Source organism: Chlorocebus sabaeus, chromosome 7 (assembly GCF_047675955.1).
Source record: "Chlorocebus sabaeus isolate Y175 chromosome 7, mChlSab1.0.hap1, whole genome shotgun sequence".
In the NCBI taxonomy this organism is placed as follows: domain Eukaryota; kingdom Metazoa; phylum Chordata; class Mammalia; order Primates; family Cercopithecidae; genus Chlorocebus; species Chlorocebus sabaeus.
Window position 1 is genome coordinate 133,924,120 of NC_132910.1, and position 26,548 is coordinate 133,950,667.

Here is a 26,548-nt window from a genome sequence, read left to right on the forward strand (position 1 = left end):
TGAGACACTATAGTAGACACTGTAGTGGGGGTGAAAGGGAAACAAACATCATGGTACGTCTTAGATCACATGCCCAGGCTTGTGGTAGACACTAAACAATGCATACAAGATGGCGAAATAGAGTTTTTATCCTTAAGAATGCTTTTATAATGGTCACACTTTATGTAAGTTCTTAAAAATAGCTTTATTACAATATAATTCATATGTCATACATTTCACCCATTTAAAGTGTGACAGTTTATCCATTTGAAGCACCCAATTCAGTGGTTTTTAGGATATTCACAGAGTTGTGCATGCAACCAACATTACAGTCTAATATTAGAACATTGACATCATCACCGAAGAAGCCCTGTGTGCACGAGCAGAGACTCCCAGTTCTCCCTAACCTCTTTCCCCCAAGGCAACCACTAATCTCTGCTACAAGGCAACCGCTAATCCCTGTCTCTGAATTTGCTTCTTCTGGACTTTTCATGTAAGTGGAATAATACAATATTTGTTCTCTTGTGTCATATTTCACTTAGCATAATATTTTCAAGGTACCTCCATGGTGTTGCAGTATTAGTATTTTATTCCTTTTTATTCACACATAATATTCTATTGTGGACGTACCACATTTTGTCTGTCCATCAGCTAATGAGCATTTGGGTGGTTTCCACTTTTTGGCTATTATGAAAAATGCAGCTATGAACACTTGTATACAAGTGTTTTTGTGGACGTATGTTTTCATTTCTCCTGGGTATGTACATGTGAGTAGAATTGTTGGGTTGTATAGTCACTCTGTGTATAATATTTTGAGGAATGGCCAAACTGTTCCTAGGTGTTTGCACCATTTTGCATTCCCACTAGCAGTGTATGAGGTTTCCACTTTCTCCCTTGCCATATGTTACCTGTCTTTCTGATTCTGGCCATTCTTGTGGGTGTGAAGTGGTGTTTCACTGTGGCTTTGATTGACATTTCCCTAATGACTAATGATGGTGAGCATCATAGGTTTATTGGCCATTAGTATATCTTTTTTTTTGAGAAATGTCTTTTCAGAATCTTTGTCTATTTTTAAAAGGTATTGTTTATTTATTTATTTTTAATTTATTGTTATTTTCTTTTGAGATGGAGTTTTGTTCTTATCGCCCAGGCTGGAGTACAATGGCACAATCTCGGCTAACCACAACCACCCCCTCCCAGGTTCAAGTTATTCTCCTGCCTCAGCCTCCCGAGTAGCTGGGATTAGCTGGGATTACAGGCATGCACCACCATGCCCAGCTAATTTTGTATTTTTAGTAGAGATAGGGTTTTTCCATGTTGGTCAGGCTGGTCTTGAACTCCCGACCTCAGGTGATCTGCCCACCTCGCCTCCCAAAGTGCTGGGATTACAGACGTGAGCCACCGCGTCCAGTCTGTTTATCTTTTTATTATTGAGTTATAAGAGTTCCTTACCTATTCTTGATACAAACCCCTTATCAGATAAATGATTTGCAGATATTTTCTCTCATTCTGTGGATTGTCTTCTCACTTTCTTGATGGTTTTTATTTACGGCACAAAAGTTTTTAATTTTCCTAAAAGTCCAGTTTATCAATTTTTTAAAAATCCTTGTACTTTTGGTATCATAACTAAGACTGCTTTGCCTAAACTAATACCACAAAGATTTACCCCTGGGTCTTTTTCTAAGAGTTTTAAAGTCCTATATTTAGGTCACTGATTCATTTGAGTCGTTAATGTGGATCCAGTTTCGTCTTTTTGTATGTGGATATGCAGTTGTCGCAGCACCATTTATTGCAAAAACTGTTCTTTCCCCTTGAATTATCTTGGCACCCTTGTTGAAAATCAAGTGTGAGGGTTTATATTTCTGGACTCTCAATCCTGTTCATTAATCCGTATGTCTGTACTTAAGCTAGCACCACACTGCCTTGATTACTATAGCTTTGTAGTCATTTTGAGATCAGGAAGTGTGGGTCTTCCAACTTTGTTTTTCTTTTTAAAGATTATTTTGGCTATTCAGAGTCCCTTGCATTTCCATAAGAGTTTTAGTATCAGTTTACTAATTTCTGCAAAAAAAAGATAGCCAGGATTTTCGTAGGGGTAGAATTGGACCTGTAGGTCAGTTTGGAAGATACTGTCATCATAACAGTTCTAAGTCTTCTTATCCATGAACATAGGATATATTTCCATTTATTTAGGTCTTTAATTTCTTTCAATAATATTTCATAGTTTTCAGAGTCAAAGTTTGCATTTCTTTCATTTTTCTTTTTTATTTTTATGTCAGATGGGTAATGTGCTGATGTCCTAATGAGATTTGAAGGAGGCATATGTCACACATGAGCATGAAAACCTAATCATCACACTTAGGAACTACAAAAGGATCAGTGTGCGACCTCTTTTGTTAAATTTATTTCTAAGTATTTTATTCTTTCTGATGCTATTGTGAATGGAACCAGGCTTTTAAAAGTTTTGTTCATCATGGCCCCATACAACAGCATAAAAAAGATCTATACATGACCAAGTGAGATTTGTCCTAGGAATGCAAGGTTGGTTTAAGACTTGAAAATCAATAAATTATATCAGATATTTCATCATGTAAATGTTTTAATCATTTAAAACAAAGTTTGAGGACCCACTGAAAGAGTGTGATGTTTCAGTACATGTATTCATTATGTAATGATCAAATCAGGGTAAATTAACAAATCCATCACCTGAAACTTTTATCATTTCTTTGTGATGAGACCATTCAAAATCCTTTCTTGTAGCTGTTTTGAAGTATATAATACAATTTTGTTAATTACAGTCACCTTACTGGACATTAGAACAGCAGAACTTATTCTGCCTCTCTAAATGTAACTTGATGTTCCCGTTGAATAACCTTTCCCTTTTCCTCCTCACCCTCCCTACTCTCCCCAGCCACTGTGGAACTGTTTTCTCAGTTGCATTTTTAATTGTTGCACAGTTGATTTTATTTGTCTTGTATCCTGCAACCTTACTGAACTCATTTATTAATTCTAATAGTTTTTTTAGTGGATTCCATTAGATTTTCTATAAGATCATATTGTTTGCAAATAGAGGTGATTTTACTTCTTCCTTTCCAGTCATATGCCTTTTATTTCTTTTCTTCTTCTTCTTTTTTTTTTTTTTTTTTTGCCTATTTGCCCTGGCTAGAACTTCCCAAACAATATTGAAAGAAGTAGTAAGAGCAGACATCCTTGTCTCGGTCCTGATCTTAGTGGAAAAGCTTTCAGCCTTTCACCATTAAGTATGAATTTGGCCATGGCTTTTTCATAGATGTCCTTCATCAGAATGAGGAAAAGTTCTTCTTTTCCAAGTTTGTTGACTGCTTTTCATCATTAAAGGCTGTTGGATTTGTAAAATGCCTTTGTTGCATCTCTTGAGATGGTCATGTGGTTTTTGTTCTTTATTCAATTGATATAATGTATTGATTGATTTTCAAGTGGTAAACCAACCCTGCATTCCTAGGATAAATCTCACTTGGTCATAGTGTAGATCCTTTGTATGTTGTTGGACTCAGTTTGCTAATATTCCATTGAGGATTTTTTTGTCTGTATTCATAGTTTTCTTGTGATAGCTTTGGTTTTTATCAGGCTAATTCTGGCCTCATAGTATGAATTAGAAAGCATTCTACCTTTTGGAAGAGTTTTAGAATAATTTGTATTAATTCTTCTGTAAATGTTTCATAGAATTCACAGGTGAAGCCATCCAGTCCTGTACTTTTTTGTGTGTGTAAGTTTTTGTTTACAAATTCTATCTCTGTACTTCAGTCTATTTAGACGTGTAAGTATTGCTTTTTGAGTCTGTTATTAGGTAAAGTAAATTTAGCATTTACCTTTAGCATTGCATTGCATCTTTCTGTTCAACTGAACCTTTTATCATTATGAAGTGTTGCTTTTTATCTCTAGCAATACCTCTTGTTTTAAAATCTACTTTGTCTGGTGTTAGTAAAGCTACATATAAGCCTTCTTGGGTTAGTGTTTGCGTGGTTGATCTTTTTTCATCCTTTTACTTTCAACCTTTCTGAAATACTGTATTTAAAGTATTCTACTTATAAGCAATATGTAGTTGGTTTTGATTTATTATCCAGTCTTAAAATCTTCATCTTTTAATTGAAATATTTAGCTCACTTACTTTTAATGCTATTATTGATATATTTGGGTTTGATCCTATTATCTTCCTATTTGTTTTCTTTTAATTCTATCTTTATTCTTTTTCTTTCCTTGTTCTGAAATAATTATTTTTAAATTTTCATTTTCCTGTCTACTAGATCTACAGTCTTTTATTTTTTGCAGTTTCTCTGGAGATTATAGCATGAGTTCTTAACTTATTAAAAACTACCATAAATCAATTCCTTTACCTTTTCCCAGACAATGCAAAGATTTTCAAAGACTTTAACTCCATTTTATACCCTTTCCTCCTTCTCTGCTATTATTGTCATATATTTTGAATCTCACGAGATATTATTATTGTTTCATTGACAATTAGTATTCATTCAGATTTCCTCACATTTTTACCCTTTTGTTATATTTTATTTCCTTCTGCATTATTGTGCTTCCATTTGAGACATTTTGCTTCTGCTCAAAGAATTCCCTTTAATATTTCTTTTACTATAGACCTGTTAGTATCTATTTCAACTTCATTTGTGAAGGATGGTTTTTTTGCTGCATATTCAGAATTCTAGGTCTGCAGTTATTTCTTTGAACATGTTAAAAATATCATTTTATTGTCATCTAGCTTCCATTGATTCCGTGGAGCTTTTGGAGGATGACTTAATGGTTGGGTCATATAGCATTATTTCTTTTACTGCTTGTAAGATTCTTCAGCAGTTTCACTCTGATATGCTAATGTGATTTTCTTTTTGTTTATACCACTGAAATTCTTTATCATTTCATTCATTTTTTTGAGCATATTATTCATAAAAACTTAAATGTTTTTCTCAGTGCCTGTAGTGTATGGATCATCTGTGGGTCTGCCTTATTTGGCTATCGTTTCTCTTGACTTTCACTCTTTAGGTCCTAATGAAATACTGGATATTACGTATGAGGATAACTGACTGATATCTTCCTCCAGAGAGGATTTTATATTCTTCTGAAAGGCAAATGACAATATGGGTAGCTTACCTGAATTATGTGGGGACCTGAATTCCAGTTTTGCTCTCCATAAGACTGTATGGCACAATGGAAATATCTGCTTACTATTTTAGGCTGATAGCAGCTGTTTTTTTGCTTTGTTTCTCAGCTTCTTGCTCTGCATATAGGCAGCTTAGGAATGGCAAATGCCATGACAGGAATATCATGCAGCATATTGAGCTCACTTTATAGTTCATTTGCTCTAACCTCTTGTGAGTTGACTGCCTTGGTAGTCCTGAACTCAATTTTAGTCTTCCCATCCTACTGACATTGTCACTGTTCTAGGCAGCCACAGTCTGTTTAGCCTGTGCACCTCACCACTAGAATTGACAAATACCCTAAGGGAAAAGAGTGACAATGGCTCACCTTATTATATTTCTGTTCTGCCTGGGATCTTGGCCCTCTAGTCCTGATTGCCTTGGTTGCTCTTCATTGGTTTAAAACAACTGAGAGGTTTTGCTTGTTTTGGGTTCTATTTTATTCAGCTTTCATATTTGTTTTCAGCAGGAGAGTTGAATCTTCTTTACAGATAGTAGTGTAAATTCCCATCTGATGAGTTTTTAAATCATTTCTTCAAGGATATGATGTTAATTGCCATATGCTTTACATTCTCCAGGATGCAGTGTCAGCCTTACTTGCAAGAACATCAGCTGAGTTGTTAGCTGTGGAACAAGAATTAGCACAAGAAGAAGAAGAAGAAGAATCAGGACAAGAAGAGCAAAGGGGTCCAGATGGAGACTGGTTAAACAGTTATTTCCTTTTGCTATTGGGAACTCAAAGATGATGTGTTTACACATCTTACAATGAAACCTTTGTAGGCTCATGTTTTATTCCAGAATTATGGAATGCACTGCACCTTCAGGAAGCTATGCTAGGAAAAGTCTTTCCTTGGTCATTAGAGAGTTAAGGAAGTAACGGCAAGATTGTGGGCAAAGTTAAAACATTAGCCAGATTCTTTGTTCTTGTTTCGAGTAATTTTAAAACACTATTTTCTGAGCTTTTTTTTTTTTTAAGTCTAAACTTGATAGATATGGTAGCTTATTGTAGAGTTATAATTTTAAAAGTGACTCTATTTTTCTTTTAACTACCTGTAAGTACCATTTAGGCTCTAGGAAGACAAAGCAGGTATTTAAAAAACAACTTCTGAGTACTCATTTCTCTGTTTGTTACCACTCTTACCTTCTTTTTCTGTGTCCTTCCCTTTATCCATACCCAATCCTTTAAAAAGGGGGGCAGAGAGGGAAGTTATTACAGTTTTTGTCCAGGTTCATATATATATAAAGAGCTATCCTTCCTGGATTGTACTGTTTTCTCTTAAAACAAATTTGAGTGAATATTTCACTCATTAAATATATATGTAAAATCGTTTGAGTTAATTTTTGATATATAGTTGTTTAGACTGTTATGTTCAGTTGAACTACTGTTAACACATGTGCATATACATATATAGCATGCATTTGTATGTGTGTATATAGAAAGCTTTTTAGAAACTTAGAGTGACAAGGTATATCATAAATAACGCAGTCATGGACATTTGGAAGGAATCGCTTTCTACTGTGATGTAAAAAGATATAGATATACTTTGTCTTTATCAAAAGTCCTTCATATTGAATAAAAGTCACAGCACTGCAAAACAAATATGAAAATATGAGAGTGATTATAAGGTTCATTATAGTATCTTTAAATAGTAATTCTCATATATGTAAAATACAATTTGTTTCACACATATTTCCAAACAGTACACTTGCTATGTAAACAAAGGAATTTATAACTCATAGTAGTCATTAATGGTTCCCCTTATGTTCACTTCATGGCTAGACATTTATTAACTAGTCTGTGCCAGTTTGTCGTTATGTCACCAGTCAAATTAAAGCTGAACATTTAGTTATCAATGGAAAGAATGTTTGCGTTCGGAGAACATGAAACTCAACAAAGTATGAGATGTTCTAAACCATCCTAGTACTCCTGCTTTATATATTCCATATAAGCGGTATTTATCTTCTGGAGCGCCACTTACACCACTTACAATGCCACTTCAGCCCGTGCCAGGGCTTTTGTTAAAAATGAGTCTTCTGCTAGTTTAGAAGAAAAACTTCCTTAACATAGGATTCTCCCTGCTAGACCGTGAGCACACTCAGTAAAATGAGTTTTTAAAATCCTTACTTGTTTATTCACTCTTAACTGAGAGTAACTCCATTCTATTATATGATTAATTGTACAATAAATGAACAACGAATACCAAGTTATTTTATAGTGAGTGTCAGTATTTTTAAATGCTAACAAACATTAAACTCTTTATGTAATTTTTAGAATATGTCTATTTTAATATCTAGAAATTAGGTTAAATTTCATGAGTTTAACTTTTTAATACCACATTATGGTGATTTTGCTACAGGTTACTAGAGGGTGAAGTGAGGATTTTATTTTTTATGAGACATTTAGTTAAAAACCCCAGCCAAAGAAATGGCTTGGCTCATTGTATGTGAGTCTGTTCGTTTCCCAGATAACAACTTAGCATGCCCAGGCTGCGTGTTCATGGAGCATGCCTGCCTACCAAAAGTGTGTTTTGTTTTTGTTTTACCATAGGCTAACAATGCTGAGAGAGGCCTCTAACGAAATTGTGGCTGAAAAAGAGGCTGAAGTTAAATTGCCAGAGGACAGTAACTGTACAGAAGATTTAAGTTCATGCCCCAGTGTGCCTGAGATGAACGAAGACGGGAACAGGAAAGAAAACAACTGTGCCAAAGACCTCAGAAGTCAGCCACCTACTGGAATACCAACCCTGGTGACTATTCCACTGTTCTGTCTTAAAACTGATGCCTCACAGGCACCATGTGGACTAGGGAGATGCGTGCCTGTCTCCTTAGGTATAAGTTCCGTGTCAGGATTTTGTGCCGAAAGCTGATCGTGAAAGGCGTGTGTGGGAACAGGCTCTGAGAAGCATCATAAATGCTTTAAAGTTTTAAAATGGGCCCAAAATATTCTCCACTTATATTTGGAGAATATATAAGAAGAGAAATAGTTCTAGCTACTTTAAATCTCTATAAATACTCTGTGAATATTAAAAGTGTTTTCTGAATTCCTTGGATAATAACAGGGTGTCTTGTGTCAAGTTCCGTATATGTAGTAAGCTTTATTTCCATTTCAAACATGAAGTAAACATTTAAAGTCCATTTTGGTTAGGCGATGCCCTGATTGGAAAGGTGACAGGTGACTTAGTTTAGGCACAAGTGCCAGCCAAGTTATTAAACAGGTAACTTTGCTAGTTAAGTGAGAGATGTATTGAGACTCTCAACCCCATATGGGGAAAATATTTTCAAGCTTTGAGGATGCCCACACACTGGGGATATTAGTAATAGAGTTTAGAAAATTATAATTTTGTATTCCTGAGAAAATAATATTATGCCCTAAGAACTTCCTTTCTCAAAGGGGCAAACTTTCATCAAGAGGCAGGTTTGGAATCAAACTATACCTATAAGATAAAAAACAGACATCTGCCTATGCCTACGGAGTTTGTATTTTGAGAAACTTCCATTTTCACTTAAGTTTTATTTTTGTTACATTTCTAAAGATCCAGTAAAAATACAACTCAGCTTCACAACAGTTATGTTTATACATGTATAATTGCATATTCTATTTAAACCTACAAGTTTGTGGTATATTTCATTTTCTTATATTTAATTATCTTTATCATTTATTTGGAAAACAGTGTAATCAGAAAGTTGAATAAAGTTTAATGATGATATATACCCAAATAGGATTCTTTATAAAATCATTTTAAATCTAAACCTTCATTCTAATGTTCGACCTTGTGGAGGCAGCACCTCTATTTATGGTGCTTGTTGGACAGATACCACAGTGCCTGCCGTGCAGAACTTCCCAAGAACTCACACTGCCCGCTGTGCAGAACTTCCTAAGAACTTAGCAGAAAGCCACTCTTGGTAGAAAACTGAAGAGAAATTCTCCCCAGAAGTACTTCAGAAGTACTATAGTCTGTAATGCAAAGCCTTTCTCTTAGGAGTGGCCATAGTGCTCCATGAGTCTCTGTTGTAACATTAGATATTTTTTCTTTCTTAGAAGAAAGGAGCATAATGTTTACACATCTTTCAGCTCCTGACAAGCTGTTAACTTCTCTTATAGGTTGACAAAGAGACAAACACTGATGAAGCCGCTAATGACAATATGGCAGTTCGCCCCAAAGAGCGCAGCAGCCTGAGCTCTAGACAGCATCCCTTTGTGAGGAGCAGCGTGATAGTGCGCTCACAGACCTTTTCTCCAGGAGAGCGGAGCCAGTACATCTGCAGGGTAAGGTGGCGGCGCTCGCGGCGAGGCTCTGGGACTGCAGCTTCTTCCCTGCTGGTAGGGAATGGCCTGCAAAGGAGAAGACTGTGCACTGGGAGTCTTCACATGACAACTACAAATGCTAGAAATGCTATAAAATAGATGTAGAATATCACATGCTTATGGTCCTTTTCAGTTTGTTTGTTTTGCCGTCAAATTTAATGTCTCCTTGGTTGCAATGTGATTTATTTGGCAAGTAAGCAAAGTTTAAGGATCGGAGTGCCAAGTATTCATACGTTATTTGGACTTCAGTCTGTATTTAGAAACATAAAGTGGTTTTTTGAGATATATGTGGTCTGTATATTTCTATTCTATATCTTGTGTCCTTCGAACCATATTAGTCTTGTTGAACTGAGAATTGTGAATTGCATTTTAGAGCAAAAATCCTCTTTTAATAATGCTTGTAAACACTGATCACATCCATAGTTCTGTGAAGAAAATTATGAGTTTTGTATCAATTTGCCAAATTCTACTTCTAGAAGTATTTCTGATTTATCTAGTAAGACAGACATAATATTATAAACTGGGTTAGAAATACTTTTTAAATTCTAAATTTATTCATTCAGTTCAACACGTTTTTATTAAGCACCTGCTTTTAAGCACTTTCCTAGATACTTGGGATTCATTTAGAAACAAGAGACTCAGAGCCCTGCCATTGTAGAGTTTATGTTCCTGTGAATCGAGCCAGGCCACAAGCAGTAAATATGATGAACAAGCTGTGAAGTATCTTGGAAGGGGATCAATGCTATGGACAACAGTAGTGCAAGGGGTTGGGGGTAATACGCAGGATTCAGAGCAGGCTGCATTTCAGTAAAGATTTGAAGCAGAGGAGACAGTGGGCATGGGCTATCTGGGCTGAGAGCATTCTAGATAGCACAGACTGTCTCAACTCTGACCTTGAGCTCAGTGCTTTATGCAGACCTTTCTTTAAAGAAACAAATATCATGTATTAGCTAAAAATACAAAGGATAATTTTATTTAAAAAAATATATAAGTAGCTTAAACATATGATTTTGATAGCCACTACCAAAAGGCAGCTATTTAAATTATTTCCAGGCATGGTGGCTCATGACTGTAATCCCAACACTTTGGGAGCCTGAGGGGAGCGAATCACCTGAGGTCAGGACTTCGAGACCAGCCTGGCCAACATGGTGAAACCCCATCCCTACTAAAAATACAAAAATTAGCTGGGCATGGTGGCGTGCGCCTGTAATCCCAGTTACTAGGGAGGCTGAGGCAGGAGAATTGTGTGAACCTGGGTGGCAGAGGTTACAGTGAGCCGAGATCATGCCACTGCACTCCAGCCTGGGTGACAGAGTGAGACTCTGTCTCAAAAATATATATATAAATAAATAATTTAAGAAAATGAAGTTATTTAACGAAACAGAACAGGAAAAACTTATTTGAGGGGATTGTCTTAAAAAAATAAACTCTTAACTATCGCTACCTGCTTTACTTGGTAAATGTCTCAATCCCAAACTTCTGCTTGCACTCTGTTTGATATGCAGTGATTTTTTTTTTTAAATCTTTTGTTGCCAGTTAAATCGGAGTGACAGTGACAGTTCAACCCTGGCTAAAAAATCACTGTTCGTGAGAAACTCCACCGAACGCCGCAGTTTGAGGGTCAAAAGGGTATGTATTCCCTCAGCCACGTCCCACTGTCCCTGGACCAGTCCAGAATTGTGACTTGTGCAGCACAAACTCCAGAACCACGAAATGAATGTCAGTGCTCCATGCACTTGGCCTACTGAATGCAGCCACTGGGAGACACAGAGACGCAGATGCCGTGGCTACTGTGGAGATGGGGGGTTGTGAGGGCATTTATTCATCATTGGTGTGGAACCTGTGATGGTTAAGACTGGAAATGCAGTTTCAGTATCTCTGGAAAAGGGGCCTGCTGAGCCTGCAAGGGTATCAGACAATGGTAGAACACATTTCTGATGACGCTGTATACCATGTCCAGGTCTTGAGCGATTGTGGGAAGGGGTGTAAGACCTGGTACCTTTTCTGAAGGACACACACGCTGATAAAGGAGGAACACACAGTTTTTGTTACTTGCTTAAACAGGTATCTTTAGAAAGTTCACACTAATGTGGGTGGGCAGCTCAGGTGGCATTTTCCTGGAGGTCATGGGTCTCTGCATGAGCTTTAAGGATAAGTCTAAGAGAATGGGTGAATTAACAGGTTGGACTGTTCAGGTAGTTCAGAAATGCCTGTTTACTTGCCAAAAGCTGAAATACTAAAGGAAAATATTTGTTTACTGTGATCATTTTGGCTTAAAATGTGTGGTTTGGTGAATACAGACCACCACATGTGCTGAGTTCTGTCGATGGCGAAGAGCTCGCACCCTCAGGAGTCCATGGTCTAGAGGAGGACGCAGCACACACAGGACTGTCACAGCTGTGCCGGGTACGATAGGGAATGAGCCCATCTAATTGAGAGAGTCAGAAAGACTCAGTTGGCCAGGGGTGGGGGGTCTCAACACTTGAATAAAATTTCAAGAAGAAAATGGTAACTTTGGGGCTGGGTGGGGGTGTGATGGATACTGGGTGCTGTGAGTAGGTGGCATAAAATGATACTGGAGCAGGGACACACAGGGCATGAGGATTGTCAGGTTCTGCTAACAGCTTTGGCACTGTGGATAGGAGGATCGGGCATGAAGGCTGGGAGGATAAATCAGAAGCATTGTCCTCACCAGGGCCACTCTGGTCTCATGCCGCCATGTGCAGAGTAAGAGATGCCTGGCCAGGCAGCAGTGGGTGCCCCTGGTTTAACTTCCTGGTTACTTGAAAGGCGTAAAAGCAAATTTCATTTTTCTAGAGGCAGATGAGATGTGCTGGCATTTATTCAGCAGTCATGATTTTCAGGAAATTCTGAGATGTCGAGTTTTCAGATTACCAAACTTTATGCTTTAAAAGCACCCAAATTTTTATCATCTTGTGTGAAAAGTCTTCTCAACTCCTTTCTAAGTCACTTGCCTTCTTAAGCAGCACATACTCTCAGGGATAGTTTCACTCTTCAGATAAATAGTAACCAAAAGTGTTTATGAATCAAGGAGCTGAGAAACGGTTGGGTTACTGATAAACTTAGTTATCAGGACTACTTGACACAGACAAAGGTTAATCCTGAAGCTTGTGTAGAAGATGGTTTTAAATGGTTTTTAAAAGTAGACAGATATGGTTTGTTAGGAACAAGTGAGGAATGGTATTCTGCTTTAAGAATTACAGCATGAGCAAGGTATAGAGGTGTATGAGGACAAAAGTATCTGCAAAGATGAGTAAAAGTTTCGCCTGAATAGAAGAGCAAAGCGCCAAGTGTGTGAGTGATGAGGTTAGAGGGGTACCCACCGGCAGTGGTGTGCTGCACCCTCCTCATGCTGGCTCACAAGAGTCAGTTGTGCTCGTCTCTTGCCAGTTAAATCGGAGTGACAGTGACACATCACAGTCATAGCTTGAAAATGGTGATGGTAGGAGTATTTGCCACATAGAAACTGGCAAACCCTGCAAATCAGTGCTTTCTTCTCTCCTAGAGAGAGCCAGTTATTAAACATTTACCAGCAGACTCTTGCAGATGGAGTCCTTAGGCTCTGTGTGCATGACAGCTAGGAAAGATTTCTGATTCTGAACAGTAAGTAATACAGTCAAAGATGTTGTGTGTCTAGATGATTCTTACTGAGTAATGCATTTGTAGAGAGGAGAGGGTAGAGGTTGAATAAAGGGAACCTAAAAATAAGAATGTTCCACAATACCATGCAATATGTACTGGATGTGGAGGAAGAACAGGAGGACACAGTAAGAGTGATTCTGACTTGGGCTAAGGCTCTGAAATCAGAATAGGGACAGACAGGCCCCTCCCTTCCATCTGGCATGAGCACTACCATTATTCCAGATCTTCAAACTAGAGTACTTGTCAAATTTGAGTCCCTCCTCACTCATATCAAATAGTAAGAGTTCTTATTAGCAATCACTTATTTTGCATTCTGTCTGCCAGTAATCTAGGCAAGAAATACTTCCTTGTTCCCCTCTGCTGGTACAGTCTCACCTCTCACCCAGCCTTGTTTAAAATCTCTTCCTCAAGTGAATGGGCCCTGACCCTGAGTGATCCATCCCCTTCCCTGACTCCCTGTGCACTCCTCCTGCGCTCACTCACAGCTTCCTCTCGCTTAAGGTCTCATGTCATTCTGCAGTCGAAGTCTTCAAGGGCAGAGATTGTGTCTTCTCTTCCTAGTACTTTGCCTGCACAGCCCCAGCAGACGTTTATTCATATATGTTCAATAATTATTGCTTGATGAATGGGTTAAGATTGCCCCTGGGAAGAGCCATGGTGATTCAGTGGTGAAAATAAGTAGCACACAATGGGAAATCAAGGAAGGCAACTCAATTTAAGCATTCTGATTAGAGGAGAGAGTCAAAACCTAGCAACATTGTCCAGCTATATTCAGGCCGACTGTCATGGATATGATAAGAGTTATATGTCCTGAAATGGAGGAAACAGAAGTGTCTTGCAATGTATTTATTTATTACATGAGGCAGGCTTCATGTAATCAATTGGTCAGGCTAAGTAAGCCAGGCTGTACTATGGTAACAACTTGAAAAATCTCTGCGGTATAAAACAATAAAGGTTTATTTCTTGCCCAGCTACTGGTTCACTGCAGGTTGGCAGGAGGCCCTGCCCCATGTTGCTCTCACCCAGGGCCCATGCTGATGAGCCTCCCTCTGTGGTTCTTTGCTCTCCCTCCAGCAGGGGACAGAAATGTGCACCTCTCACACTGGCCTTGACAGGCTTCTGCCAGAAGTAAGGCACGTCTCTGCAACTCACCTGCCGTGGGCCAGAGCAAGTTGCTCCTGCCCCTTAGGCCCTGGCTTCTAGGGCGCAAGGAAACACCATCCATCATGCGCCAGGAAGGAGGGAAAGTGGGGTAACCACTGCCTGTATAACCAGGGTGTTCATCATTCTGTTTCTAACTATCCAGACGGTTTGCCAGTCAGTCCTTAGAAGAACAGCACAAGAATGCCCAGTACGGACATCTCTAGACTTAGAACTGGACCTTCAGGCATCTCTGACCCGGCAGAGCCGCCTCAATGATGAGCTGCAGGCACTGAGGGACTTGCGGCAGAAGCTGGAGGAACTGAAAGCTCAGGGAGAGACTGACCTTCCACCAGGTGTGCTGGAGGACGAGAGGTTCCAGAAGCTTCTGAAGCAAGCGGAGAAGCAGGTACACAGCTCAGGGTCTGTCATCTCGGAGGGGCTTACATCTTTTTTAAAGCATGCCACATAGAAGGTACCCAACTTACGCTTCTTTTTTGCGCGTCAGTCTTTGGATGTTTTACTACAACTTGGAACACATTTGGAACACATTTTTCCCACTGCTATAGGCCCTTTTTTTTTTTCCCCCAAACTGAAAATGTTGAAGGAACAAGGAAGCTGGGAAAGTGGGTGTGGCAGCAGGGGATGGGTGTGGCCAGTAAGAGTGAGGGTGTGGCCAAGGGGGAAGTGGGAAGTAGTCATAGGTTCTCCTCCAGATTTTTCTCAATCTCAACGTAAGACTTGGCAAATAAATACAGTATAACTTTTGGCATAAGTGAGACATTTTGTTTGGATTTTCTATGGATGTCTTTTTAAGGTTCATTAACCACATCAATTGTGAAATATATTGCTAATTTTAATGCTACTAAATTTTCACTTTCATTCTTATCTTAAAGAAAAATTACACTTTGTTTCTTGACATTCTCCCTTACCTTTCACCCTACAAATAGCTATACCAAAAAAAGATGAAATCACTTATTAAAAAATTTTTGGCCAGGTGCAGTGGCTCACGCCTGTAATCCTAGCACTTTGGGAGGCTGAGGCGGATGGATCATGAGGTTAGGAGTTCAAGACCATCCTGGCCAAGATGCTGAAACCTAGTCTCTACTAAAAATACAAAAAAATTAGCTGGGCGTGGTGGCACACACTTGTAATCCCAGCTATTCGGGAGGCTGAGACAGAGAATTTCTTAAACCTGGGAGGCAGAGGGTGCAGTGAGCTGAGATCACACCACTGCACTTCAGCCTGGGCGACAGAGTGAGACTCTGTCTCAAAAAAACAAAAAAACAAAAACACCAGAGTGTTTTTAAAGAAACTATTTCCATTATTTTGACACCTAAATATTACTGAAATTTTCAAGAATCTGCATACGTATGAAATTGATTGACTTTCTCGAGAGTAGAATTTATATTTTGGTTTAAAAGTGTGTATTCATATCCATATGTAGTAGCAAATAGAATTTTCCATATAGCTGAAATACTAATATTACAAATGCCAAAATGTTGTTTTCTTTCAGTCCCTTTGAATGGGAATGTAAAATAGATTAGACACTTCCTGAAACTAACAGAAAATCTTATCTATGATATGAACTGCTCTTTTTGACCCAGAGTTGTTATTTGATCATGTCGTGTATAAAACTATCAGGAAAGTTTGAATCGTTCAGCTGACTGGAACTACTGATCCTAGATGGAACTCAGAAACTAAATGAATGAATTTCAAGAATCAAACTGACACCAGTAATCTTTAAAGAAACTTTAAGTAGCAAAACATGTTTCATATCTGTATCTTATCCCACCTGATAGAAGGAAACCTTCACATTCAGTAGGATCTCAGTGTTTGCTTAATATGAAGTTCAATGGTAGGCCTTACATTTGCCACAGCAGTGGATATAGGATAATTAGACACTGCCGTGGTTTCATAAAGGAGATGAGCCAGACACTCCAGGTCCATGAGAGCAGTGCTTCCTGGAGAGGTCATGAGAGGTTTCATGGAGGAGGTGGCACTTGAACTGGCTTTTAAAGTGGGAAGTGGAGCTTCATAGGGGTGAGAGGCCCAGGACTGTCCATTAATAAAGGTCCAGATGGGCTCCAGACAGTGGAGGGCTGTGGGCAGGAGCCTGCAGGAGAGTAGAGTCACTGCATGTGGAAGGTAGTCTTATGAAATAGAAGATTGAATTATAAGCAGAAATGACCTGCGCTTATGTTTGTAACCTCAGTAACCATCATTTTTACTCTCGAGTTTTTAACTCAACATTAGCAATAATTTCAAACTCTTGGTTGACTTTGACCTACTTTAATGTCATGGAGAAGCATCACAGTCTTTGACTTTTGTGAGTCAAAGCCTTCGAAAGCTGAATTGGAGTTTTACAACTATAGATGCAAACAGAACTTTGTGTCTTTGATTGGTTGTTCATTTCTAATGTGTCATGATATGATATTCTAAATCTCTAGGTATCAATAATTACTAAAACTATGGGACTTAAGTTTTTTACTTAATATCATAATGCAAAGGTTCATCCATAAATTGCTTGTTATCGTATTTCATTTTTCTTGACTTACCTAATCTTCATTATATAGAGAGAAGCTCAATAGAGCAAACAAACAAAAAGAAAAACAGACAAAGCTCTGGCAAAATAAATGAAGAGAATATACAAATAAAGAATATTACAAAAATAATGAGGGACAGAACTACAGGTAATTGTGAGATTTAAAAAATAATTACAGCTGAGGTGGGAGAATCACTTGACCCCAGGAGTTGGAGACCGGCGTGGGCAATATAGGGAGACCTTGCCTCTACAAAAAAAGTTAAAAAAAAAAAATTCACTAGGCATGGTAGCATGCACCAATTACTTGGTCCCAATTACTTGGAAGGCTGAGGCGGGAGGATCACTGTAGCCCAGGAGGTAGAGGCTGCAGTGAGTTGTGATTGCACTATTGCACTCCAGCCTAGATGACAGGGTGATACCCTGTCAATCAGTTATGAAAAATTAAAAAATAAATGCACACACACACACGCACTCCCAGTGCTTTGGGAGACCAGAGTGGGAGGACAGGTTGAGGCCAAGAGTTTGAGACCAGCCTGAGTGACATAACAAGATCCCATGGGGAAAAAAAAGTTAAGTTAGCTGAGCATGGTGGCACATGCCTATATAGTCTGGGCTATTCTGGTGACTGAGGCAAGAGGATCACCAGAGGTTTGAGGTTGAAGTGAGCTGTGATCACCCCACTGAACTTTAGCCTGACTGACAGGAAAAAATAATTGAGTACTATCAAAAGTATATGCCTACAGTTTGGACATACGTCTAGGAAAATATACTAGAATGGATGTTTGGAAAGAATAAAAAGGATGGAAAATCCTATAACTCTTTTAAAAAAGTAGAAGTAGTGATTAAAAATCTATCCACAAAGAAAATATAAGTTCTGGATGCTTTATAAGCAAATTCCACCACGCTTTCAAAGAAGAAATTATCTCAATTTTATACAAACTCTTCCAGGCACTAGAAAAAGAGGGAACACTTCCACAACTAATGTTACGTAATCAACATCCCTAAAGCCAACACTAGACAAAGATACTATCAAAAGGAAAATCACAGGCCAGGCCATTTTCATTTATGAATGTAGATGCCAGAATCCTAACTAAAAAATGTTAGTAAATAGAATCCAACACTGTATTGAAAAGATAATACATGTTGACCATGTTGAATTGTACAAAAGTTTGGTTTGGTTTGGTTTGGTTTGGTTTGGTTTTTTTGAGACGGTGTTTCGCTCTGTTACCAAGGCTGGAGTGCAGTGGCATGGTCTTGGCTCACTGCAACCTCTGCCTCCCAGGTTCAAACGATTCTCCTGCCTCAGCTTCCCAAAGTGCTGGGATTACAGGCATAAGCCACTGCGCCTGGCAGATTTTTTAATATTGGAAAACAATGAATTAAAAAAATATATGTTGACCCTGTCGAAATGTCTAAGAATATTTTTAATGCTAAGAAATCTATTTATATAATTCATTACTTTAACAGATTAAGGAGAAAGATCATTTGGCCAACTCAGTAGATTCAGAAAAATATTGAGAAAAGTCAGTGTTCCTTCATGTTTAAAAATCCCAGTAAGTTAGAGACAGGAACTTCCTCAACTTGATAAAGAATAACTTAAAGTAAATGTGATCATAAATAGATAAACATTAGAATCATTTTCTTTAAAATCAAACACAAGACATGCACTATCCTTCTGTTCAACATTGTATTAGGAGTTCCTAAACAGTGCCATAAGACAAGAAAAAAAGTAGAAGCAAAAAGATTGGAAAGAAATAAAGCTGCCATTATCTACAGGTGACATTGCATACATTAAAAAATTTGTAAGTTATTACAAATAGTAGGAGTTTAGCAAGATGGGTGAGTAGAATGATATCCAAAAGTCTGTTGCATTTCTTTACACCAACCAGAAACACCTAGAACATTTAATTAAGATAATTACAACAGTACCAAAGAATATCAAATATCAAGAAATAAACTTAACAAGAATAAACAGTACAGTATAAAGAAAATTACAAAACCTACTGAGAAGAAATGTAAAAACAAATTCATGGAGAATTTATTACATCCATGTAGAGCAGGGGTCAGTAAGCTTTTCCTATAAATGACCATATATTACATTTTATATCAAATTATACTACAATATAATGTAACTGTATTATAACTAAATATTAACATTGTTAAATATTCTAGGCTCTCTGGGCCATATGGTCCCTGTTGCAGCTATTCACCTCTGCCATAGATAAAATGTAATTAAATGATGTATTTGCGTTCCAATAAAACTTTATTTACGGCCGGGCGTGGTGGCTCAAGCCTGTAATCCCAGCACTTTGGGAGGCCGAGATGGGCGGATCATGAGGTCAGGAGATCAAGACCATCCTGGCTAATACAGTGAAACCCCGTCTCTACTAAAAAATACAAAAATCTAGCCGGGCGAGGTGGCGGGCGCCTGTAATCCCAGCTACTCGGGAGGCTGAGGCAGGAGAATGGCGGGAACTCGGGAGGCGGAGCTTGCAGTGAGCTGAGATCTGGCCACTGCACTCCAGCCTGGGCGACAGAGCGAGACTCTACCTCAAAAAAAAAAAAAAAAAAAAAAAAAAACAACTTTATTTACAAAAAGAGGTGGCAGGCCGTAGTTTGCCAATTGCTGATATAGAGGAAGAATTAATACTGTGGAGATGGCCAGTTCTTTCTAAAATGTACCATAGAGTTGATGTAATTCCAAGCAGAATACCCATATGGTTCTTCATGGATACTGATGCAGTTAATGAAAAAGTAAAGGTCAAAGAATAGCCAAGGTACTTTGGAAAAGAATAACAAGGAGAGGGACTTGCCCTACAAATTTATTAAACTGCTAAAATAGCAGGAATTTGTGGAGGAATTAAGAGATTGGTCATGGCATGAATACAGAGCTCAGAAGCAGACACGTCTGTATGGAGCGTTGCTGTGTGATGAGGATGGTATCTGTGTGGAGCACTGATGTGTGATACATAAGTAATAGGGGAACCGTGAAGTTTCTAGAGTGTTCTCTGGAAAGACAGTGTGGCAGTAGTATGAGTGACCGTGGCTAGAGCCAGAGGCTCCTTCCCAGTCCCCAGCGCCAGACATTTTCACATGAGATAAAGTGAGAGAGACTCTGGCAGATCCAAAGAGTAAGTCTAATACTGATTGAAAAAGAAGATTAAGACCTTCTTTTAAAAGTAAAAGTATCATAAATATATTTTCCTGAGTGGTTTTTTTTTTTTTTAATTGTGTTTCATTGTAGAATTCTGCTAAGATTCTTACTGTTGTTGAGGGATGATTCAAGGTTTGGGGACTGATAGGGTGACCTTTGTTTTCCTTCTACACTAAAGAAATCTTTGCATTTGCTCTAAGTAAAGTAGATATAAAGTAGAAGGAGTCTAGAACCCAACAACCCAAGGAAATCATCAGGGCAGACACGTTGCTCAGAGTCTGAAAATTGGCAGTCAAGTCAGAGTTGATATTTGAGGCACACATGTTCATTTTAATGATTTGTCCCTTAATGAACCAGTCAAAAATGTGTGTTTGTTTCCAACTGGAAAAAAAATTAAGAAGGAGTTCCTTGGGAAACTTGAGCAGACATATTTTCTGTAAAAGCACAAACACACCTCCTAATGCAAATCCTTCCTCTCCAACTCCTATGCTGCCTTCGACCTAGAGTGTCAACTCCCCAGGGAAGCAGTGAGGCTGCTTTTGCTGCTTTGGTATTACAGTGCCTTAGTAGATGTTCCATCCAACCTTGGCAGAAGTCTCCTTTGCCTCATTCAAGCTGCTCATCTTGTTGACCAGCCGTGATTGTAGCCCTCTTTGAGTTTTGCTTGCCTCCTGCTCACCACTAGCATAGAGGATTTCACCCTGGGGCTTACTGGTGAATAGAACAATACAGCCTGAAAGTGTGATGAGAATCTGACTGGTGCACACTGTCTGTGGCCTTAGCGTAGCTTGGCCATGTGAGGGCCTCTGCCTTGTCCTCAGGGAGCCCTTGGTCCAGTTGTGCCTTGGTGATGCTGGGACCAAGTTTCATATTATCAGATCAAATCAGTATCTCTTAGAGACCTTATATACAACACAGTTTTGAAATCAACCGTCAACGCTTTTGACAGACTGTTCTGAAAGAGTTTTTGCTGTTTTTGTTCCCACCATCTCGTACGATGTTCACAGCCGCGATCTAGGAAAAGAATGACAGTGCGAGGGGAAAAGTGCCCAATTCATTCTTCCTGGGGTGCCGAGATCCCTGACACCCCTTGTTTGTTTGTTTTCGTCCCTATCATACTGACCTATCATTCTGTTCTCAGTGACAGAAATAATGATAGGAATGTGAGGCATGCTTCTCAGACACATGATAAAGTTGAACTAAATTACCTTGTAAATGACCTCTTTGGGAGCTGTCATCTCTTTCATTCAGTGCAACCATGTGTGTGACACGGGTGGTATTTTTCACTTTCATCTCCTAATTGTCAGCATTTAATTATTCCTATTGCAATGCATCGCCTAAAAATGATGCTGGCTAACATACCTGACGGGTGCCGTCCCTTCCTGTGCCTGCCTCAGAGCCAGTGTCTTCATAAAGGTGCTGCCATCACTGTGTGAGGGTTTTGATTCTTTAACATGTCAACAAAAACCCAACATACTTGAGTACAAAGCCGGGTGGAGTTGCCCTTGCCAGTAGAGGTAACATTAATGCCACATTGGATGTATGTTGCTCACAGAACAGGCCTTCCGTTACCCACGTGGCAGTACTCTCTTAGATGGTGTGAAAACTGGTCGCTGGGCTCAGAACAGCCCGGGATTAATCTGAAGATCATGGGACTGTTCAATTTGGATCAAGAGTGCAAACATTTGAGAGAGCCAGGATCTCCTTTGTTTTGCCCAGTGAAGGATACAAGCAGGCCTTGTTCCAGTGGGAAACTGTCTGAAAAAGAATGACACTTTAGAACTCTCCTTTGTAAAATAGTGCTTTATTTTATATTAATTTACAGTTGTTTAATCACTAAATGATACCTGTGCATAATTCTGGCCTCATAATACGTTTCTGATGATGATTAAAATCATCTTTACATAGGTTGCATTGATGATTTTGCTTAGAAATTATTCTTAAGGCCGGGCACGGAGGCTCACGCCTGTAATCCCAGCCCTTTGGGAGGCCAAGGCAAGTGAATCAGGAGATCGAGACCATCCTAGCTAACACGGTGAAACCCCCTCTCTACTAAAAACACAAAAAAATTAGCCGAGCATGGTGGCGGGCGCCTGTAGTCCCAGCTACTCGGGAAGCTGAGGCAGGAGAATGGCATGAACCCAGGAGGCGGAGCTTGCAGTGAGCCGAGATTGCACCACTGCACTCCAGCCTCGGTGACAGAGCAAGACTCTGTCTCAAAAAAAAAAAAACAAAAAAAACCAAATTATTTCTTAATAGAAGAGTCTTTTTGAGACAGGTCCTGTCTCTGTTACCCAGGCTGGAGTGCAGTAGTGTGACCACAGCCCACTACAGCCTCAACCTCCCAGGTTCAAGCAGTCCTTCCACCTCAGTGATTGGAACTACAGGCACACACCACCACACTCAGCTAATTTTTTGTTGTTGTTGTTGTTTTTGTAGAAACCAGGTTTCACTGTATTGCCCAGGCTGGGCTCGAACTCCTGGGCTCAAGTAAGCCTCCCTCCTTGGCCTCCCAAAGTGCTGGGATTGCAGGTGTAAGCCACCATAGCTAGCCTAGAGGATTTCTGATCTTTATTATCTGATGAACCAGCACTTAGTTGGTTTTAAAATTAGTTTGCATACCAGGATAATGAGGGAAAAGAAGATCCCAAGGATCTTTCTCTTATGATCATGGTAGAGCCTGAGATAAACACTTTTTTTTTTGACTTGGAGTTTCACTCTTGTCATCCAGGGTGAAGTGCAGTGGCACAATCTCAGCTCACTGCAACGTCCGCCTCCCGGGTTCAAGCAATTCTTCCACATCAGCCTCCCAAGTAGCTGGGACTACAGGTGCGCACCACCACTCCCAGCTAATTTTTGTATTTTTAGTACAGATGGAGTTTCACTATGTTGGCCAGGCTGGTCTTGAACTCCTGACCTCAGGTGATCTGCCCACCTTGGCCTCCCAAAGTGCTGGGATTATAGGTGTGAGCCATCGCGCCCGGCCTGGGATAAATACTTCTGTTCTACTGCTTCACCAAGAGGGTGCAGCCCGGGGAGCTGAAGAGAGGCAATGGAGGAGATGGCTGCTAGTGTGCTGCCTGCTTGCTCCCTTGGGACCAGCACCCACAGGCCATGCTAACCACATCTCACAGTCATCCCTCAGAGGAGAAATGAGGAAGAATCGTTCTACCCATGTGCACATATGACTGCCAAACAATCTCATGGCACATGTTGGCTTCAACAGAAAAGCCATGGCAGGGGCCAGAGAAAGGGCATAAGGGGAGACACTAGTTGTACCTTCCTGAAGTCCACTAGACCCCTCAGAGAGTTGATGACTGCAAGGGCATTGAGAAAGGTCAAGAGGATTTGAGCTGACATGTTAGAGGTCTCTTATTCAGAATGAGAATGTGAATGAGAATGTGTTTTCTAGTTCTTGTCAAGAAAATTTCAGCTTAACAAAACGTGAAGATACATCTAAAAAATTAAGGGCTAGTAAAAGCTGACAGTCTTAATAATTTGTATTCAGCTTTCTCCATGCCATTGCTATTGTTTTTCTAGATCACTACTGTGAACATCTTGGGGATGCCATTAACAGTTCAGTATAAAACTCCTTTGTCAGAGGAGTTGAACCTCATATACAAAATGCTGTCTTTTTATACACATGATAGGGCCAAAAGTCTTTAGCTAGCCTGATGTTACCCAGGGAAAGAGCCATTGGTATATACCTGAAGTCCCTGTTTAGGGTCCAAGTGAAAAGAGACTATAACAGCAAGGCCAGGAGACCGATGAGTGCTTGTGGCGTCAGAGTCAGATCTTCTTGGATGCTGTTGTGGCTTTGCTTTCTCATTACCCTTCCCCGTTGCTTTCCTTTACAACTCCTTTCTTCTTCCCAACAAAAAATAGGTAAATGAAAACAAACCAGCCTTATAAAAATATGCATACCTGTGGCTTATGTTTTTCCCATGCACTAATAGGATTTTATATACTTACATATGAATTAAGAGGATTGAAGTGGATAGCCACCAAGATCCCTTCTAGTTACAGAATTTTGTGATCTATTTGAAATCAAGTCTAATGTGCTTTCAGTATAAAGAGGGATTCAGAGAGATTTGTGGAAATTGAAGTCTGCATGGCCTAAGGGAACTAAACCTTGAGGGTACATGCAGCACTTTGATAATTCTGAAGTCCCAGGTGAAATGTGATTCCTGGAAGCTTTTTCGTATCGGGATACTCAGAGTGCAGTCTTACACAGGTTATGCAGAGCGGATTTTTTATCACACTGGAAGAAACTATGCTATCTTAGTCCATTTTGTGCTGTTATAACAAAATGCCACAGACTGGGTAATTTATAAAGAACATAAATTTATTTCTCACAGTTCGGGAGGCTGGAAATTTATTTCTCACAGTTCGCAGAGGCTGCAGCTGGCAAGGGCCTTCTTGCTGTAGTGTCCCATGGTGGAGGGCAGGAGGCAGGAGAGAGACCCCACTCCCAAAAAAGCCCTTTGATTGGGGCATTAAACTCACACATGAGGGCGGAGCCCTCAGGCCTGCTCACCTCTCAAAGGTGCCACCTTTCAATACCGTTACAATGGCAATTGAATTTCAGCATGAGTTTTGGAGAGACAAACATTTAACCCGTAGCAGATGCCAAGCCCGCTGCCCCTCCATTTTTGCCTCCTTCTACTACTGGCTGTTTCACATCAAGCAACAGTGAAAAAAGCTCACAAAACAAGGTGCATTTATCCTGCTTTCAAAATGATTTGATTCTCCCTAGTGCAGAGGGTTTTTATCGTTATTTTTACCAACTCTGTGGATATAAACTGTTTTGAGTTGTGTACTTTTCTCACCACTGAAATTTGCAAAAACCAGTTTTGTGAAAATACATACTTTCCATTGTGTGCCTTTCATTATAGCCACAGAAACTCATGATAACCATTGACTTCCCTCACCTGCTTCCTCCTCACTTCCATAGCCATTTGTTAACATACACATGGGTACACCAGCACCTCACACACACACACACACACACACACTAACTCTGCCACGCTCACACGTTGCCCTTTCATCTCCATCATTTCCCTGTGGTATTGGGGATTTGTGAGGTTTTCAGCAAGATGACCATAAAGTGCCTAACGATGAGCAACGAGTCTGCCAGTTGCCATAAAAAATATGGCTCCTAGAAAAGCAGTGAATCAAAGCCAGCAGCAGATCCTGGATCTGCCTCCCTTGTCAGCAAAAACTGTCAGGTCTCAGGGTCACACTCCATAACCTTCCTCCTTTGTGATCCAAAGTCTGTTTTGTAGCTCAGAATAAAAAACAGAATCTTATTTAGTGTCCTCGTGTATTGTAAAACCCCCTTAGGAAGCAGAGCAAGAGGCTCAGGACTGTAAATTAAGACCGGATGGTGCTTTCTATTCCATTAGGCTTCTTAACACAACTATGAGTAAATCACTGGGCCTCTCTGCAGGTTGGGCTCCCATCATGTAAACTGGAGGTGAATCACCCCTTCTGGAGTCCGCAGCGTACGAAGTGGCTCCCAGGCCTCGTGAGCCAGGCGTCTTATCGTGACTCCTTGGGGTGAGGGGCAAAGCATGCCGAGAGAGGACTGGGCTTCTTCCAGAGGAGCCTCATGGTCCTTACAAAGCAGGAATTTCTTTCTTTTTTTTTTTTTTTCCATAGAGTGTTTCCCTGTCAAAATGCCAAAATTCTGGTGCTAGACTGCAGAACTGCTAGACTTTTTGTAAAGCTTAAAATAATGCAAATGTTAACACTCTTAAAAGTTAGATCTGTTTTAAAAATTATGCCAAATATATTAATACACTGCATTCAACAAAATCTTAATGATTACAGTAAAGTATTCAGCAATGAGATTTAACTGCCTACAAAGTGTGGTATTGATCATTAGCAGCTGATAATAATTCTATATGTTTTGCCACCTAATTTTTGGAGAAGGATATAGGTATAGATACAGATATAAATATAAAAGCATAGAGACAAATACAGTCTTCAGTAAAGTATATTTTTATTCAGCAGGGAAGGAAATATCTTCCTATGTTGCCTGGTCAGCTTTATTTTTTTGTAAGACAAAGGCAAGTTTCAAAGTAATTTTGTAGTCACCATAGAAATGCTGAAAGTTGAAAATGTCAGCAGCCATTACACTACTTAGAGGGACTGTCAAAAGAGTTCTCTGCAAGGTCTAGGATAGACCTCTGCGTTCCATTCACGTGGAAGGTGGCAAAGATGGAACAGGAGCCTGTGAGCCTGTCCTATTTCCTATCTGATAAAATCACTTCTAGGTAAGAAAAGTAGGTTAGATTTTCTTACCTATGCATGATTCAGTTCCTTCCCTGTCTTTTCCTGATATGTCTCTTGTTAAATCAGTCAACAGATGTCTGTTTTAAGAGTGATTTTTTTTCTTATGGTATTTCACAAAGAATTTGAATAGCAGCAAAATTTTTAGTCTATTTACTAATTTAGTAATTTGATATACCATAGCAAGGTAGAAGTCATTTCTCAGTGTGTACTAAGTCAACAGTTCCTTATCTGGGACTTAATGAAAAATTACCCATTTACTAAAGATAGGACTTCACAAAGTA

General features: G+C 39.5%; 1 protein-coding gene and 1 non-coding gene across 2 annotated transcripts in view; one reads left to right on the forward strand and one right to left on the reverse strand.

Annotated features, from left to right (window-relative positions):
• WWC2 (WW and C2 domain containing 2) overlaps nt 1-26,548 on the forward strand; it is a 218,689-nt gene that overhangs the window by 174,175 nt on the left and 17,966 nt on the right. The window contains exons 17-21 of the mRNA XM_008000362.3: nt 5,741-5,865; nt 7,711-7,909; nt 9,265-9,429; nt 11,005-11,097; nt 14,438-14,680. Coding sequence (XP_007998553.1) covers nt 5,741-5,865; nt 7,711-7,909; nt 9,265-9,429; nt 11,005-11,097; nt 14,438-14,680 — 825 coding nt within the window. The remainder of the gene's footprint in view (nt 1-5,740; nt 5,866-7,710; nt 7,910-9,264; nt 9,430-11,004; nt 11,098-14,437; nt 14,681-26,548) is intronic.
• Nucleotides 2,253-2,356, reverse strand: LOC119624078 (small nucleolar RNA U13). The gene has a single exon (XR_005240166.1). It is a non-coding gene; the product is annotated as a small nucleolar RNA U13 (small nucleolar RNA).